Genomic DNA, 18,022 nt, shown 5'->3' on the forward strand with positions numbered 1-18,022 from the left:
GACACTTTGACATGGTCACAAGGGCCGGGTATCGAACCCACAACCTCAGGGTTGGGAAACAACCACTCTACCACTGAACCATGTCGCCCCCAATGATGGTACATTGTGATTTTCTAGGAATGCTGTAGAGTTGATGGCTTGAAAATGTCAACATTGGTAATGATTTACAGAGTGTTAATATTTATCTGTTTCCTAATTATTGTGAAAAATAACATGAGAATCTTCACATAAGTGACTAGCCTTAATTAAAAGTGACATGTGATAACATGGTTAAAGGTAATTTTATCAAATATGTTATTTCACAAGTGTGGGTCAAACTGGTAGTCCAATTAAATCAGAGCCCTGAACGCGGATTTAAAGTCTTCAATGAACCCAGCCTGCTTGTTTTGGAGAATAAAAGGTATACAAAGTGGAAAAAGTATTTCAGCATAGTCATTGCAAATGGGTATTCAATTTAGTTGTCCATTCTATATTAGGGCCGGGCGATATGACTATTGAAAATAATGACCTGAAGAAAAATACATTTAGGTTATTTTACTTTAAAATAATACTTAACCTTTAATAAGAGGTCAATGTAACTATGAAAGCGTGAAATAAACTGGTCGATGTAAAGATGAAATAAATTCCATTTTAAACAATGCGCTTAGAAGGGCTGAGAGATATGTTTGAAAAACTGTCACAATCTAAGTATTTCATATCAGTCTATAGTGATAATTATTGATGATTTTGTTTAAAACTTTTCTTTAAATAACAGTTAACTGTTTTCGTGTACATTGTTATGGCGGTGTCGGATAAGACTAACTACTGCTAGCATCTCAAAGACAAGAACTCCTCTACTTGTACACCATGGCTCCATCCACAGGTTTTTAATAGGGCTATCATGCATAATATAATGTAATTGTAAGAGTTGTACTGAGTCGAGTGGTCATTTATTTGAGCGAAGTTACGGCGCTCGCGGAGCATGCTCCGTCGGGTTATCGGCTTCTTCTTTGTTGGTTTCAATGCTTCTTCTTCATGTTTAGAGGTGGAAGCGCGCTGCCTACATCACGCACCATGCTGCGATCGGGGTTGTTTTCTGTTTTTGTTTCTCTCTATCAAATGTTTTATCGAAGGCATTTTCTATTGACATGGATCACGAGTCAATCGCGATACATACTGATATCGAATTATCGGCCCAGCCCTATTCTATATTAAAGTTTAGAGTAAACAAATCAAAAAGACAATTAAAAAAATGTGAAAATGACAAAAGTGTAGAAAATTGTAGTTAAAAAAAAAATAAAAAATTAAATTATATCTTAATATAAACAAATATTAATTTGTTTCAAAAGTATCCAGAACATGTCCAAAGGGTTCCACTTAAAAATGAGGGACTAGACAAGAAGACGCGTTACCGTCCATCCTTGAGAATATTGGTCACGTGTCTCTTGAGAAGAACAACGCAGTTGGGGGCCAGCAGGTTGTCTTCGGCCATGCAGTTGAGTTGCGTGCAAAGCATGAACGCTGCGTAAGAGGAAAACCACTTTTTGTAACGATGATACATTTTACCTAACAATACAGATGACGGAGTCCGAGGTAACATGATCCTAATATTAAATGGTGAGTAAGTGAATGAAAAAGTATATATACTTACAGGACATGGTGTGTCGTCCATCACTCATCATCACACGAAAGCGAGCTGGACCGCTTCCACCCTCAATCTTACGGATGCTCTGGAACAAAAGAATACAGTAGCAGGTATCTATCAGGGTTGAGGCGTTTATTAACTCATTCACTGCCATTGACGGATTTACTTGTCTTTTCACAGTCCAGCCATTCAATCCCAGGAACTTATTTCTATTTTTTTCAAATTTTTACAAATGTTAGGGTAAAAGATGGTGTGAAAATGTCTGGCAGTAAATGAGTTAAAGGGGATGCATTAAGAACACATTTCTACAGTATATCCATCCCTTTGCGATTATAGTGCATGTCTTCATTAATGTCGCAGGTGAGCTAGAGCCTATAGCTACATCCTGGACTAGTCGCCAGCCAATCACTGGACAAATACAGATAACCATGGATGGATAGATGGATGTAATAAGCCAAATTGTTATCTTGTTACAGCAAAACAATGAAAGCAAGAATGATTTTATACAGCTTTTAGTTGGAAACATAGTGACATTTTAGCACTCAATTAGAATTGTCCTGAATTCAAAGAAGCAGAACCCTTAAAAGAAAAAAAAATGTTATTTTTAACACGTTATCAACACGCTTGCTGATTCAGGGTTGCTACATCTGCTCTTGAAAAGAATCCTAACTAAAACCATACCACTATTTTGTTGGCTACGCTGTTGTGATTGCGTGATGTTACCACGAGAATTATTTGGTGAATTATTTTTTTTAACTATTTTTATTAATTTTGAGATTTTAAAATATTAACAACCATAAAATTCTACTTACCATTTGTTACAATTTTTCAGAGCAGGGCACTAGACCCTTTTTTGCTGGTCCGTCCCTCCGTCCTTATTCATAAATATCATCCCCCAATCCCACCCTATTAAAGCAGTTCCGTCTTCACGTCCGCCTACACCCACAAAATAATAAATAAAAAAACGTCCGTGCATGACGTCCTGTGGAAGACATGCTAACGGCAGAGGTGTATTTAAAGCTCATTAGTTCACTAATTTACTACTCAAACCCGCCGCTGTGGACATGCTTCAAACGCGGCACTAGTAGTTACCCAACTGTGCGTACATACATTCCATTGGGAGCCCCGACGGGAACGAACGCTGTGCACTGCACATGTTCGGTCTGCGCGCAGGGGAGTGTTGGCCATTTGATTGCAATGTCGAAACCTTTTTTTCTTTCGTTTTGCCAGTCGTCGTCTTCTACCATGCAAATGCTCTCCCTCTCCGATGTGCGCAAATGAAGCAGCTACGCCATTCAGGTTTCAATTTTCCCGCGGTCAAATGCCAGTGTTCCTTCTTCGTCTCATTCTCCTCCTTCCTTTTCTTCTCCCCTCTGTGCAGCGTTCCCGTCGGGGATCCAAATGCAAATGTAACATGATTTAGTTGCCAATTAATATTTTCATTTTTGCATATTAATTTTGGCACTGCTTACATTATTTCGTATTTATTATTTTTCTAACATCCTGCAATATTGTGTTGTGAGTAGGGGTGGGAGATCTGGCAAAAATATATCACGATTTTTAAAAAATAAAATCACGATCAGGATTTTATCATGATTCTTTTTTTTACATTGTTTTTTTAAGACTAATTTGCACATTTCTGACCATTTCCTCATGTTAAACAAAACGTATTTAAAATGTGTATAAAACTCTTAAAAAAAAAGACATTTTAAGACAGCGAAGCATTCTGAACAGGTTTTAATTTGAATAGTGACAATTTTTATCAAAATGTGCAGAGAATGTAAACATAAAAGGTAACAATGTAAACATAAAAACACAGCTCGTAACGCAGGTCTAGTACTTTGAAGTCTTTTAAAGCCCTCGTTTTCCACTGTTTTAATGGGAATGATGTCTTCGCCGGGGGAAACTGTATGTCATCGCAACATGTGACATAACGGACCGATCACGAGAGAGAATGTGCGCGGCGTCATATATGTAGCAACAATTTCTGACGTGTGCACGGCATGTGTTGCCTGTCGCCAACATGTCTCACAGCACTCTGCGGCACGTGATGCAATGCGGCAGTTCTCGCCTGCGCTGACACGGGAGTAGAAAGAAGCCTAAAGAAGCCTTTCGCCGAGTAGGCTGAGATTAAATTTGGCCGCCTCGCGACCACGTCACACGCATGAGGGCCGATTAGTGGGCCGCACTAAAATCCACCTCCGCTCATGCTTAGTCCACCCCTTTTTTCAAACTTGTCACCCCCCCAAAACTGGGCGTCTGTCCGGGACTGAGGGACAGACCGTTCCGCCCCCGGGATGGACTGCCCAGCTCTGCAATTTTTTAAGAATTTTGAAAGATTGATTTGAGACATTTTAAAGGCAATTAAGGCCTTGGTTTTACATTGATGGATTCAACGCCTTTTAAAGATCCGGAACCTGTAATGTCAAACGTTAAGTACAGCCAATGATTCCCACTGATCCAATTTCACATAATTGGTTTGAAAATGAAATATTTATTATAAATGACATGTTATTCATCGTTCATCTATCTACGCGAGCAACGTATAGTGTCAGGCTAAATAATTAAATGTTCATCCACTGAATGGCAAAATTAGGCTAATAACCTGGGTATCCACCTGCTACCATTCAGTGCTTTGTGTTCAACTCACACTAGGGAAATTGACACAATGGTCATTATGTCAATATACTGTCAGTAACACCTTCTATTGGTCGGTGGTCCGTGAGATTTTTGTCATGTAAATGTAGGCGCCTAGGCTCAATAAACTTAAGTATTATAAAATATAGTGTTAAACCATGATACTCACCACCAATTGAAGCACGGCGTCGTTTCCACCGTTTCCACTGGACAAGGCCTGGAAAACAAGGTAATACATCCATTATCCAACAGTCAACAATATATTTTTGACGTTCACGCAAATACCAACGGGATATGTTTTTGTACCGACTCACGACGACAATAACAACAGCATTTAGTACATTTACACGTTAAAGACATTTGAGAACGTTTGTCAGTTTAGAGATTGTTTCTACTTGACGTTACGGTACGGACGGAGACGCCACAAAGGACAGGAACAAAAATTAAATAAGACATATACCTCTATCGCTCCTTCCGTCAGCTGTATCATGCCTGCGAAGAAGTGGTTACAACGTTTTTAATTATTATATGTTTTAAGAATGAGTTGCACTCCGGACTTAGGCAGTATTCTTCCTTCCAGAGCGAAAGCAATGAATTGTCCCCAATGGCGCCAAAGCTTCGACGAACCCGCCAAGCAGCGTTTACTTCCTGTTTCCGCTTCGTTTAACTGATCCCGTTGCAGTCACTTAGACAATAGATCACGTGTAATAGATGCACTTCGAATGCAGCAAAACTGACCGGAGATCAGCAAAGTGACAAAATCGTAAAAAAAAACAAAAAAACAACGCCAGACCACGCCTCCTTACGTCACCACGACGTGTTCGAAGTCGTTTAAAAAATGGAATTTAAAAAAAATACAGGGGGTTGGTTTTACTGCTAAATGTCAATGCTGTAGCATTTTAGGCTGCGTTGGCTTCCGCGCGAAGCAGCATGTTATGCAATAAACGTTTTGTACGGCGTGGGGCGGAAGTAGTTACAGTAAACACTTTTTAAATTCACAATGGTATTCTTGTTGGCATAAGGAAGGAGGGATATGAAGAATGGAAGTAACGAAAACCTAATTTTGCACCACGACACTCTTAATACTACAGTACTACAAATTAAAATTAAAAAAAAGCTTTAATCTGAATTTATGCAAATGAAAATTCGTAAAGTGCTGTGTCGCGTCGAGTTTTGCAGAGACTTATGGAATGGACAATTTGCACATTTAAATACGGTACTATCTTTTCAAAGTACTGTACCTTTGGCCCGGCCATCCTTTATATAATTGATGGAAAGGTTTTTAAAACCATTTCATAGTTCAGTATAGTGATTGCAAGTCTGACGCAAATGTATCCCGCTGTAAATGGATTAATTCAGTGTTTCCCAATTTTTATTGAGTCAAGGCACACATTTTACAATGGAAATAACTCTCGGCGCATCTTCAAACAAAAATGCAACGAAAAGTTGATACATTGACTTGATGATCTTGTACAAATTTCCTCAGTGTGGAATCTGTGCTTGTATAGTTGGACACAAAGCTACTGAAGTATTTTGTCAGTACAACAGCATGTAATTGTTCTGCCAGTCATATGTCGCTGATAGAAACAGATAACCAAAGATGCAGAATTTTCAACAAACGAAATAATTTTTGGACCAATTAAATAAGATTTCCCAAAGCACACCTGATGGCCTTCACAGCACAGAATTAATTCACACACAACACAGCAACTTAATAATGACAAATTATCGAAAATCAATCACATGGATTTATTTGATGTATTTTATGACGTAAAATTATACAGAATGGCTGATTATTTTCGATTCACTTGCCCATACATTAGACATAATAATAAACGCAAGAGGGAGTTATACGTTTTTGTTTTTTTTGTTTTTTGTAATCATGACTTTGCATCTACACCAACATTTTCTACTGGAATATTACCGGTATGTTCAAACATAATGGGGGGAACCTCAACAAATGAAACACGGAATGACGTTTTTCCACATTTTAAATCGAGCCATCTTGTATTGTACACTCATTTTGTACAATCAAACTGCTCTTGTTCTAACTTTATTTTTTTTCTAAATGGCAGTTGTGAATGTGATAGTCGCTACTTGGGAGGGCCTCCAAATGCGGCCATTTCATTCTTATCACTTTGCAACAAATCTTTATCATCCTTGCTTTTGGATTTTCCTCTCGGCAAGACCGGCGCATCGGGATTGGGATTGTTGATGACACCCATGAAGATCGGCACTTGCGTCTTATCGTCCACGAGGGCAAAGAGGAAGGGGTGGCTCAAGTAGAACACGGGACTGGATGAGCGCGAGATGACGACGGTGGTGGCGGCGGAAGCCTCCGCTCCTTCCTCGTTGATCTCCATGGCGGCTTTGTGCAGTATACTGGACACCAGTAATGGCCCGTCGGCCATGTCGGCCAGATTGGGGCCGGAAAATATGTCTCCCAGGCCTAGTGAGGAAGAAAAGATCAGAGAAGATTTGTTTTCACCATCTCAGGTCGTCACTTATGCAGAGGAGGGGGACTTGAGTCAAGTCTTTAGTCACCAATTTTAGGGTTTGCTAGGCCACAACTTTAAGAGTCGACTTGAATTTGAGTTGAAACAAATGCCTATTTACTAATGAAAATCAGTACTTAGCATTTTTGAAACAAGTTATTTACAGTGGTCGCCTGAGGTGCAAGTTGAAAACAGTAGTAGGTATCTCACAGTAGTAGGTATCTCAATTGTCTTTCCCCATTGAAATGAATGCAAATGCCCCCCAAAAAATGAATTTTGGGTTTTTTTTAATGAGGAAACTGGCCCTATAAAATATCACCCTTTAGAAAAAGGAACTAAAAACATAAGTAAATGTCCGGCGGACACCTCATATGGACAAATATGGTCAAATGCTTGTGAACATGTTGTAGGGCAGGCTTTTTGCTCAGTGGGGGCTTCACATGATCGCAGACTTTGAAGTACTCGGCTGTCGCTGGCTTCGTGTTTGTACTGTCTTGTGCTGTCAATGCCAGCGTTAAATTTGCATTTGAATGTATTTTTAGGTAGTATTATGTTGACGTGAGTGTGCAATAGCAATATAAGGTATAATACGACTTTAACAAAGCGGTCGGTGCCTACTAACCATCATTAAGATGTATTGTATTGTATAATGCTGTAATTCATTGCATTTTGCTGTTCTTTCTGGTGTTCCTGCCTTGGCCACTGGAAGGCAGTATAATATAGACACTACAAGACTACTACAGTAATTCCCCTCCATCCTCTCAATTAGTGAAATCTGTGATACAGAAAAACCCTATTTAAATGCATAATACACATTTTAATTAAAGGTCAAAGTTTTAAAATAAAGAGAGAGAGAGAGAGAGATGGGTAACAAGCATAATGTACAGTGTACCAATATCTGTTTACAGTAACACCATTTTTTTACAAACTAACTTATCTCAAAATATACATCAATAATCATGCCCAAAGATGTACAATTTAATCTACAGCTGTCGCTTTCTGTAGGCATAAATAGCAGGATTACAATGGATGACAATTCCATCAATTTTAGCAACAATCCTTTCAAAACTTTGAACAAAAACTAGGTTGTGCTGAAATGCTTCCTGTTTTGTTCGTTGACTTTCAAATTTACACTGTCTCAAACTAAATAAGTCAGCTATGTATAGCACTCGTATCTAGCCTTTCCACCGATTAAGGCACTCAAAGCACTTCCCACGGATTCACATTCACCTACTGATGGCACAGCATTAGGAGCAACTGGGGGTTCACTATCTTGCTCAAGGACAATTCGACAGGATCAGTAGGGCTGGGGATCGAACCCACAACCTTGAGGTTGGGAGACGACGACTCACTGAGCCATGCTGCCCCGTGTGCAGCGCTCAGTTGCTTTCACTTTGTTGACATTGCTGTGGCAGCTCTGCGAAAAAGCTGTCTACCCATAGTTAGCCCTATCTTAAAGAGGAGGTCAACCCAAAATAATGGATGGATACACAGATAACATGTTCTATGCAGGCCCAATAGTCGAAACATGGCATTCTGATTAATATTGCGTTCGTGGAATATGAGTTAAGCAGCAAAATCCACCCGTTTTTGTCCATCTAAGGAGGGGCGGCCATTTTGCCACTTGCTGTCGAAAATTACATCACAGTTGCTCAGGGCTCAGGTAATGACCAATCATGACTCAGCTTTAGAAACAGGTGAGTTGTGATTGGTTCTAAATGAGCCATCTGATGACTTCAGACTTGCTGAAACCAAGTACCGTATTTTCCGGACTATAAGTCGCAGTTTTTTCATAGTTTGGCCAGGGGTGCGACTTATGTGTGAAATTATTAACACATTATATTTTATCTCTTTCCTTTTCAACGTCAGCAAACAATACACCAAACAACCACAGGAGGGCGTTCTAAGGCTGCATATAAACCTGCATTACATATTGACTTTACAACGGGCAGAATAACATGTATAGTGTATATCATTTCACATCTTATTGTAACCCACATAAAGAAACATACAAATAAATCCTAAAAGCTATTAAAATGCATGAATAATTTAAACGGTTAAAATATAACATTTTGATAAATAAGTAATTAAAATAGTATGATAAAGACAATTTGACTGTCTATCAATATACATCTATGCAAAATAGTGTACTGTTGCTTTAAGACACTGGCTGGGGTCTTGCATCAGCCACACGTACAGAGCTGAGAGCGGGGAAGAGAACAAAGAGGTAATTACGACCGAATACATAAATACTTTTGGAGACTTGGAAACACTCTACACGGTCGGGGATAAATTAAAGACTTATTTAATTGATCTACAACCGTTTTGGTAGGTTTAAAGTTATCTTACCGTAACTTTCTTGTATGATACATGTGTGAATGTTAGCTAAATGTTACCATCGTAGCTCGGTGGAAATGATGTGTACTAAGAGCAAAATTAATTTCCTCCAAAAATGCGACTTATACTCCAGTGTGACTTATATATGTTTTTTTTCTCTTCATTATGCATTTAATGGCTGGTGCAACTTGTACTCCGTAGCGATTTATAGTCCGGAAAATACGGTAATGACTTGATTTACTTGAAATTTCGTGGGGGACTTGACTTGCTTGATTTTTTTCCACAGTAACTTGGGACTTACTTGAAACTTGAAGGTTCAGAATTAAGACTGAGTTTATGACCTCCACATATTTGTCTTACTCCCACCTCAGTCGCTTACCCAATTTTGTGAAGGCCTCCTGCAGCTCCTGAGCATACTCCAGCTTGAATTTGGGGACTTTCACGTGGACGACTCTTTGCTTGGGCAGACGGGCGTAAACGCTGGAAATATTCAGCTTGGGAGCAAGCAAGGACATGTTCACGTGGCCAGACATAGGCATGATTACTAAAAAGCTCATCCCCTCCACAAATGGGAAGCTTGCTACCTGCGCGGGAAGAAAGAAAGAAAATGTCATAAAAATGTAAATCGATGGGTTGGAGGCAGATTTATTTCTGATGACACTGAGATGAAAGTAGTGGTATTTTTATGGCAGGCCAACAACGACTAAGACAACTATAGTCATCTTACTTGTGAAATTGCAGGCTACTATGCTGAAATAAAACCATTCTAACAACAATTTAAAAAGTTGATGCAAGGCCTTTGTGAAATGTAAAGTCAGATAAGGTAACCATATGACACCAGAGTATCTGCTTAAAAGAGTCAAGTCAAAAATGTTCTTTACAATAATATGTTCTATGCACCTCACTAGTCTAAACATGGCATTACGATTACTATTACATTTGTGGAGTATGAATTAAGCAGCAAAATGCACCTGTTTTTATCCATCTCTTTTGGCGGCCATTTTGCCACTTGCTGTCAACTGAAAATGACAGCACAGTTGCTCAAGTAATGACCAATCATAGCTCACCTGTTTTCTAGGTTTAAGCCGTGAATGCAAATTAGAGATATAACGTCGGCGATATGTAACTACTTCAACATAGAAACTCCAGCTAGAGCGAATGTTGCAAGAGGCGGAACCAAAGTGGCCAGGTTCAATACGTTAAACCTGATGCAACATTTGAGAACGAAACATGTGAGCGAGCACCAAGAGTTTGCGGCGGCAGCGAGCATGAACAAGTGGAATTGACCGCAACAACAAACCCTGCTCAATTTACATTGAATGCAGCGCCTTGTATCTTGCTCATTCACGACACTGGTGTGTGGTGACTGTTCAGTATTAGCCGTCGCTATTGGTCCAGAGCGGACACTCTTAACCAGTGGCGGGGCTGCTTTTTCATGTTGAATGAAAAATAAACTGTGGGGTACATGAGATATAATGTCGGCGATATGGAACTACTTCAACATAGAAACTCCAACGAGTGCAACAGCTAAGTGCAAAATTTGCGGTGCGAAAGTTGCAAGAGGTGGAACGAAAGTGGCCAGGTACAATACGTCAACTCTGATAAAAGATTTGAGGACGAAACATGTGAACAAACACCAAGAGCTTGCGGCGGCGGCAGCGGCAGCGAGCATGAACAAGGGGAATGGACCGCAACAACAAACCCTGCTCAAATTTGGATTTTGGAGTTGAACTTGTTGGATTTTTCTACTGCTTGTTTTTGGTTTTGAAAGTGGATTTGGGAGCAGAAGTTGGTGCGATAGGTCACTAATACTCAAAACAAACTATAATAACAACGTCCGTATAGCTTTTGTAATTAATCCGACACAATCTCTCTCAAAGATACCTCGTGTATATTATTTCTTATTTTTTCCTGTTTCACAAAGGTTTTTAAGTCTGACCAAGCCATGATAGCAATGCTTTTACATCCAAGTGAGTATGCAGTTCTTTAGAATTACAAGAAAAAAATGCTCATATGTATCTTTTTTTTTTGTTTGTTTGTTTTTCCAAAAGTCTGGTATCGGTACAGTATTGTCATCGGCCGATACCGCACAGCTGGGTATTGGAATCGGTATCGGGGCCAAAAAATGGCATCGGAACAACATTTAATTATAGTCTAACTGCTTCAAATGGAGACTGAGGGCTCAGCCAAAAGTCATGGTATAAATATAATCCCTACACAGTAATCGTATTGTATAAACTCAAATGTAAAAATGTGAATGGAACTATTTCTGAATTAGTTATTTATATGTAAGAAGTTAATATTTTCTGTTTTTCTGTTAAAAGATCGTGATCAGATTTATTCTTCTACTTCTTTTCACATTTTGCCTTTTCATGAAAACGTCTTCTTTTTTCATCTTTTCAAATGAAATAAATTTAGAGCCTTAGCAAAGCTAAAGTGTTTTAAACCCCCCCACACCCTCAAAAAAAGCTATAAAGTCATTTTGAAACCTATTATTGTGTAGCTCTCTACACTCCCACAACCCTGCATTTTACGGTTTAAAACCACCAAAGTACTCTTTCAGATAAGCTTGGTGATCTTCTCCTCTTGCTCGGTGCGTCTCATGCTTCGCTCCACCTCGTCCACGTTTAGTGATAATGATGCTTATTCGAAGTCTGGTTTATTTGCCATCACAGAGGCGAGGAGTAGTTACTTGGAGGAAAGGATCCACACGGCAGGAGGGTAATGTTTAGCACCCAGATGTGCATTCTTGTGAAGAAAGTTAGGTTAGCGCCTAGCATTCCCCCTCTGCGGGTCACCAGCAAAACAAGGAGGATGTCCAACTTTGCAACATCACATCAACATTTTTTTTTAACTAGCTTGCGTGACTTGTCACAGCTTGCGTGTGTGAAGTAATTGACACAACACATTCTGGGTCACTCTTGAGCGCTGTAAAAAAACGCAGCTTTGGCGATCACATGACCGCGTTGTCTGGAATCGCGATTTCGATCGAAAAACGATAAATTGTTCGGCCCCAAAAGCAAAAAATGGCCCACAAATGAACAGCTTCTTACCTGAGACTCGAGTTCACTGTCAAAAAGAAAACTCAAAGGATGTTTGGAACTTTCCATGAGGTCAACGTTGACCATGTGCTTGTCATCCAGGAAAAACGGACCCATGGTGGTGAAGCGCGGGTCGAAACGAGCCTCCCATTCGCCTGTGGCAAAAACAGGGGCAACGTCACAGTTAAAGAGAGTCACTGCATCGTCTGGGAAGATGGTTCACCTTTAAAGTGGACGGCGTTGATGAGCATGAGCAGCATGTTGGGCGGCAACGCAGACAGGAAGTCCCTCATCTTCCCATTGGTGGCGTTTTCCACCCAGTCATTGAGCTGCTTCAGGCTCTCCAGGACGGCCGGCTCAGAGTCATACAGGCGTTTGGATTCCTGGAGGAAGTCCTCCTTTGGCTTAAATCCTAAAATAAAAGGGATACATTTGCACTAAAATCTACAATCATGAATACTGAAGAAAATGCACATTTATTTTTTAGGACCTTGGCGCAAGAAGATGCGGGTGGCAATTTTCAGGTCACGGTTTTGGAGCTGCCCCAAGATGTGATTGACAGCGTGGTGGTAGCATGTGATGGTGTTGCCATGGAGATGTTGCATCAGCAGCTCCTCAGTCTCGTTGACGGCACCTGGGAAGAACAGCACGTAACAGAGTGAGGTGAGTTCATTTGAAATCTGCATGTCATACAAGTCCACATACATACAGCCAAAACAGACATGAATGGATAGTTGGATAGCTAATTACTTGGGAACAATAGTTTGGGATTTTTCATTAGTTAGTTTTTTTTTTTCCATTTTCTTTTTTTTTTCAATTATTTTAGTTTTGCTTAGTATTCAGAGGAGGTTTGCTCATTTTTATTAGTTTTACTATTAGGTTTATTATCTATTATATTTAGCACATTTCTTGTGTGCAAGTTAAAAAGAAAAATAAGTATTTTATTTTGTAAAAACAACCATCCACAAATCAAGTACAGGTACTATATAACAGTCCAAAGACTTACGCAAAATACGTACAATGCATAATACTACTTCTCAAGTTAGATGCATCAAAACTCTCACCTTAAATAAAGCTAGGGCAGTCTCGATTTCCATCCCGTTTGCCAAGTTGCCAACTTTTACAGTACATTCCACTGACATTGAGTAAATGGATGGAAATGATCATTATTTTTTATCTGTCATCGATTAACCGACAAGATGAATCAATTATTAAAATAATCATCAGTGGCAGCCCTAATTTTAATACGCTATGTATTAAATGTGTAAAAACTGCCCTCTGTGAGGCTGTCACAAGCCTACCTAGAGCTAGCTGGGAGAGAGCCAAAGCGATGCTGAAAGGCGATATGATGACATTGGGCTGCTCGGGCGTCGTCTTGACATTCTGCAGCAGCTGCACGCCCAACTTTTGCACGGCGGCGGCGATGGCCTCTCTGGCTTCGGGGTTTCGGCCGATGGCCGCGCAGCCCCCGTCCTCCTCTGAAGAGTCCTCCTCGCCGGGTGCACTTGTCGCCATGGACTGAAGCGGACTGGCGGTGGAGCTGGCCAAACTAGGCTGCGGTGTGCTTTCATTTATCTGCAAGGCATTTTAAGAGAGGTCAATTTATCACAGGTGTCAAAAGTATTCACACTCTTCCCAAACATTTTTTTCAAGAATATGTTCTGTGCCAGCGCACTAGTTGAAACAAGGCATTCTGATAAATATTGCGTTTGTGGAATAAGAGTTAATCCACCCGTTTTTAGCCATCTCTGGGTGTGGCCATCTTGTCCCTTCTGTTGACTGGAAATGACAACACAACTCAGAAAACAGGTGAACTGTGATTAGTCGTTATCTGAGCCCTGAGAAGTTCTGATGTCGTTTTCAGTTGACAAAAGTGACATAATGGCCGCCCCCAGAGATGGCTAAAAACAGGTGGATTAACTCTTATTCTAAAAAGGAGTCAATTTTGCTGCTTAACTAATTTTCCACAACCGCAATATTAATCAGAATGCCTTGTTTCAACTAGAGGGCTTGCTGGGAACATATTCCTGAAAAAAATGTGTTTGGGTTGATTTTCTTTTAAAAATAAAAATAAAAAAAAGAGAGAATCTACTGCATTATAATTTTGAGAACATTTATTGTGCAGCTCTGGGTCTGTTTAGCGAGTATGATTTTCTCTCCAGAGTCCAGACACTTGCTACTAATTTGACTGATGATTTGTTGTTCAAAATTGGATGCTCTCCGCTTTAACGCAGTTCCAGTTCCAGCCAGACTTCTGTGAAAAGTGTACTCGATCACCCAAGCCCTTACTTCCGGTGTTAAATGTGCTAGCAGTGTCAATCATGGTTTGCTGACCAATTAGCATGGCTACTTCGCCATATCTCATCATCCCTTCATGAGAACGATGCTTGTCAGAAATGTAGCTTATTCACTGTCAGAGATACAATGATTACTGACTTAGGAGCAACTCCACAACATGTTTATCCGAACTAGTAGTCAGTCGAAGCTTATTGCCAGCTTAGTGGTGCGGCCTAAGTAACACCGATCTTCCCTCACCTCCAATTACCAGCGGTAGGTGATGCATGCTTCCAGACCAGCAAAGGTTTTTGGGACTGTCTCAGCGGTTCAGTCTCACATATGCAATTCTATGGGTTTTGATGAGCTGCAGTGCAAAACCGCTCAATTCAAGCCTTTCCTGTTTAGATAACTTATACACTAAATAGTTTCCCATTTTTAAAACAACTTAATTCGTGCTTGTTGTAATAAAAATAAATAAATCAATAAAAATGTCGCATGATGTCTAAACCTGACTTTCATGTTATCAAAACCACTTGTTCGCATAGTTTTGCTAACGTGATGGACTGAGCTACAAAAAAAATGCTAAATTAGCAAATGATGACAACTGAAAAAAACACAACTTACTTGACTTTAACACTGTTGTCATCCACAAACATTAAAATAAATAAGCCTTTTTACAAACATGATTAAAAAGTGTGGCAATAGCTAAAATAAATAAAAGTTGTCAAAACAGTATAGATGCATGAAAAATCTAAAGCGGAAGTCAACGCAAATAATTTTTTTTCAAGAATATGTTCTATGCAAACCCACTAGTTGAAACAGGGCATTCTGATAGATATTGCGTTTGTGGAATAAGTGTTAATCCACTCGTTTTTAGCCATCTCCGGGGGTGGCCATTTTGTCTTCTGTCGACCGAAAATGACATCACAACTGCTCACAACGACCAATCACGGCTCAGATTCAGAAAACAGGTCAGCCGTGATTGGTTGTTGTGAGCAGTTGTGATGTAATTTCCAGTCGACAGAAGACAAAATGGCCGCCCCCAGAGATGGCTAAAAATGAGTGCATTTTGCTGCTTAACTTATATTCCACAAACGCAAAATTAACCAGAATGCCGTGTTTCAACTAGTGGGCCTGCTGGGAACATATTCTTGAAAAAAAATGTGTTTGGGTTGACTTCCACTTTAAGTACAATGACAAAGTACTTATACTTCATTACATTCCAGACAGCTGAGGAGGCTGCCAACAAAAACACTGACCTTTTGGCTGGGAAATAAGGGAATCAGAGGCACCAATGGGGTCGACTCTTCTTCTGCCACCTGAGCATTCTGTTGAGAAATTGAATTGTGTGAATTTTATCATAGGGAAAAAAAATAGAGAATTTAGGTGCCACAAGGCTGGCTTACAGTCACTCCTTGGTTGTAGAGACAGATGAAGAGGAGTGTCAAGCGAAAGTCCATGTCCTACTGTAATGTAGCTGTGAATGACCATCTCTTTTTAGCATAGTACACAGAATTTTAACATTTTCTTGGAACATGGTAACAGTCAATCACCTTTGTTTGTAGATTTTTTAATTCTTCTTGCTGGTTTAAAAAACTTTAGTCACCCTTCTTCGTGGGAAACTAAGTTACATGAAACATCAGAATCACAAAACACGATTATGGATCTTGAAATCAAATGTTACTTTATACTGACAAAATCATTTCATCGAGTGATTTTTTTTTAAAAATTGTTAAAGAAAATGCTCAGAAGGCTGGAAGGCATCCAGTGGAGTTTAGCTGGGCGATCGGTTAGTTTTTGTCAGGCCATGGCCTTGTGTCCGCATGCACAAAAGATCAACAGAAGAAGAGTAAACATTCAACACACAAACATGCAACATTTCCAGTATATTCAGTATTTTTCTCTTACCTTAAGTTTAAATTAGTGTAAAAAAAAAAAGTAAAAAAAAAAAAAAGCTGGCGTCTTGTCCAAAAAAAGGCGCGACTAAGTGAGTGCAGATGGCAGAATTCCTGAGAGTCAAAGATTGGCTATTGCACGGCAAACGGTTAAAGATCAACCCCCATTGATCGGGGCCTCATCGAAGCCACTCTTTGTTTGTAATTGCAGCACTCCAAACCTCACAGTTAAATATCAAAGCATCACAGACATACGTGACAAATATACAATCATATATCAAATGTTTTTGTGTGCTGCTGGGAAAAATGACAGCTCAATTGGCAAAGTAAATCAAATACAGCCTATTTTTGTGCGTGGAAAAAAACATGTTGAATCAGACTGTAATTTTCCCAGAAATGACGAGTCACTTCGTGAAGATAAGGGAACGTTTTTTTTTGGGTTTTTTTCAATGGTCATGTCCACCGTTTCTCAATTATAAGTCCTATTTAAGTAGCAACATAAGAGAACACATGACACTCCTCTACAAACATGCCAGGGGACTTTGTCCAAAATGATTCAGCCCAAGTAGAAACACTGAAAAACACAAGCACACAAAATACAAAAAAAAAGCACATTAAGACATTTGTTTTTATTTACCTAAATGATAAATAAGTGTTTCCATGGACCTCTATCAATACGCGACTACAAACGCGAGGTTAAAACACACCACTGAGTCAATTCATGATTGAGTTTCAGTGGGAGTCAAAACACAAAAAAAGTTACACTGACGTGTCAGAGCATTTGAGATTAGAAAAATACAAGACAGCAGAAGTATACAAAGTAAAGTAGAAAGCCATTTGAAGTGAAACCCAGGCCGTGTTTTAAGAGTGAATTTTCTGTACAAGAATTGATCTTTAATGATTTATGCCATTTCGTAAAAATGTTCAAGTACAAAATCTTGGCGTTGACTCAGACCGTTGATATGGTCAATACTGTTCAGAAAACAATTTTAAAAAAATTGTGGATTAAAATCATTCAACCTTTGAAACTAAATGTTGACGCAAAGCAGCTTGCTAACACAATACCAAACAAAAACTCAAACAGAAAATAAAGATTTGATCTAGAAATACTGCATAGTTTAGTCAGTGCATTGGACACAAGTAAGTAAAAATGTTTCCTTTTTTGGTGTTGTCTAAGTGTGTTGATTTCAGTGGTCGGCCATACTAAATGTATGACAAAAACATGATTTAATAAGTGTGTATCATTTTATATATATTAAGAATTTGTGGTTAAATATTTTTGGGCTTTTTTTTAAATAATATTTCCTCTGAGGTTTGATTTGCATTTAGAATTGCATCCAATGCTCTCACAGGCCGCATATGGCCCACGGGCTTTTGGTTGCCCCCGCTTTGGAAAGAGAACAAATGAAGTGGTCCCTGAGCAAGTCTGTGGTGGAACACAATCACAGACCAGGTCCAAAAATAGTTGAGGAATCGTCGGATGCCCAAAAATGGTTTTAGAAAATGTACAGGACTTACTATACGTGAACATTTTCATAGAGTGCTGCTTGTTCAAGTTGGTCAGTGGTACTCAAGCCAGTAAACGGATGGCTCCGTTGTCCGAGCCCAGCAGCAGGAGTCTCTTTGTGGGCAGCACGGCCAGGCTGGTGAGCGTGCCGCGGAAGTTCTCCGAGCTCAGCTTGGTGCTGCTGACAGGGCTCAGCGAGATGTCCGCCA

General features: G+C 39.6%; 3 protein-coding genes across 5 annotated transcripts in view; all 3 read right to left on the bottom strand.

Annotated features, from left to right (window-relative positions):
• The window catches only part of rpa1 (replication protein A1), a 41,810-nt gene extending 36,771 nt beyond the window's left edge, over positions 1 to 5,039 (bottom strand). Inside the window, exons 1-4 of one of the 2 annotated variants that reach the window (XM_086035024.1) lie at positions 4,722 to 5,039; positions 4,431 to 4,478; positions 1,631 to 1,709; positions 1,392 to 1,500 (exon numbers count right to left, since the gene is read on the bottom strand). In XM_086035024.1, coding sequence (XP_085891150.1) covers positions 1,392 to 1,500; positions 1,631 to 1,709; positions 4,431 to 4,478; positions 4,722 to 4,751 — 266 coding nt within the window. In that variant the 5' untranslated portion in view covers positions 4,752 to 5,039. The remainder of the gene's footprint in view (positions 1 to 1,391; positions 1,501 to 1,630; positions 1,710 to 4,430; positions 4,479 to 4,721) is intronic. The other variant, XM_086035025.1, reaches the window with a different exon arrangement.
• A 576-nt stretch (positions 5,040 to 5,615) lies between these two features.
• serpinf2b (serpin peptidase inhibitor, clade F (alpha-2 antiplasmin, pigment epithelium derived factor), member 2b) lies at positions 5,616 to 16,712 on the bottom strand. 2 transcript variants are annotated; one of them, XM_086035027.1, is made up of 10 exons: positions 16,320 to 16,712; positions 15,965 to 16,033; positions 15,818 to 15,888; positions 15,671 to 15,739; positions 13,436 to 13,709; positions 12,625 to 12,768; positions 12,358 to 12,546; positions 12,147 to 12,289; positions 9,473 to 9,677; positions 5,616 to 6,710 (listed from the first exon to the last, which is right to left on the bottom strand). In XM_086035027.1, the coding sequence occupies exons 3-10, from the start codon at positions 15,869 to 15,871 to the stop codon at positions 6,355 to 6,357; spliced, it is 1,434 nt and encodes a 477-aa protein (XP_085891153.1). In that variant the 5' UTR covers positions 15,872 to 15,888; positions 15,965 to 16,033; positions 16,320 to 16,712; the 3' UTR covers positions 5,616 to 6,354. The 2 variants fall into 2 exon arrangements, with proteins under 2 accessions (XP_085891153.1, XP_085891152.1); XM_086035026.1 differs by lacking the exon at positions 15,965 to 16,033 and having other exon boundaries at positions 16,320 to 16,711.
• A 208-nt stretch (positions 16,713 to 16,920) lies between these two features.
• Positions 16,921 to 18,022, bottom strand: part of wdr81 (WD repeat domain 81) — a 23,642-nt gene continuing 22,540 nt past the window's right edge. Inside the window, exon 12 of the mRNA XM_086035022.1 lies at positions 16,921 to 18,022. This exon is cut by the window's right edge and continues 181 nt beyond it. Within this exon, the coding sequence (XP_085891148.1) occupies positions 17,877 to 18,022 (146 nt within the window). The 3' untranslated portion in view covers positions 16,921 to 17,876.

This window comes from Filicampus tigris, chromosome 7 (genome assembly GCF_054856515.1).
Source record: "Filicampus tigris isolate MCC_2025a chromosome 7, RoL_Ftig_1.0, whole genome shotgun sequence".
Classification (NCBI taxonomy): domain Eukaryota; kingdom Metazoa; phylum Chordata; class Actinopteri; order Syngnathiformes; family Syngnathidae; genus Filicampus; species Filicampus tigris.

Excerpts from the sequence above, each read along its gene's own strand:
- serpinf2b (XM_086035027.1), bottom strand. The coding sequence starts at position 15,871 with ATGGACTTTCGCTTGACACTCCTCTTCATCTGTCTCTACAACCAAGGA. Across the intron at positions 13,710-15,670 it reads CCTTATTTCCCAGCCAAAAG|ATAAATGAAAGCACACCGCA; the intron begins GTCAGTGTTTTT and ends AATGCCTTGCAG. Across the intron at positions 12,547-12,624 it reads CCGCATCTTCTTGCGCCAAG|GATTTAAGCCAAAGGAGGAC; the intron begins GTCCTAAAAAAT and ends CTTTTATTTTAG.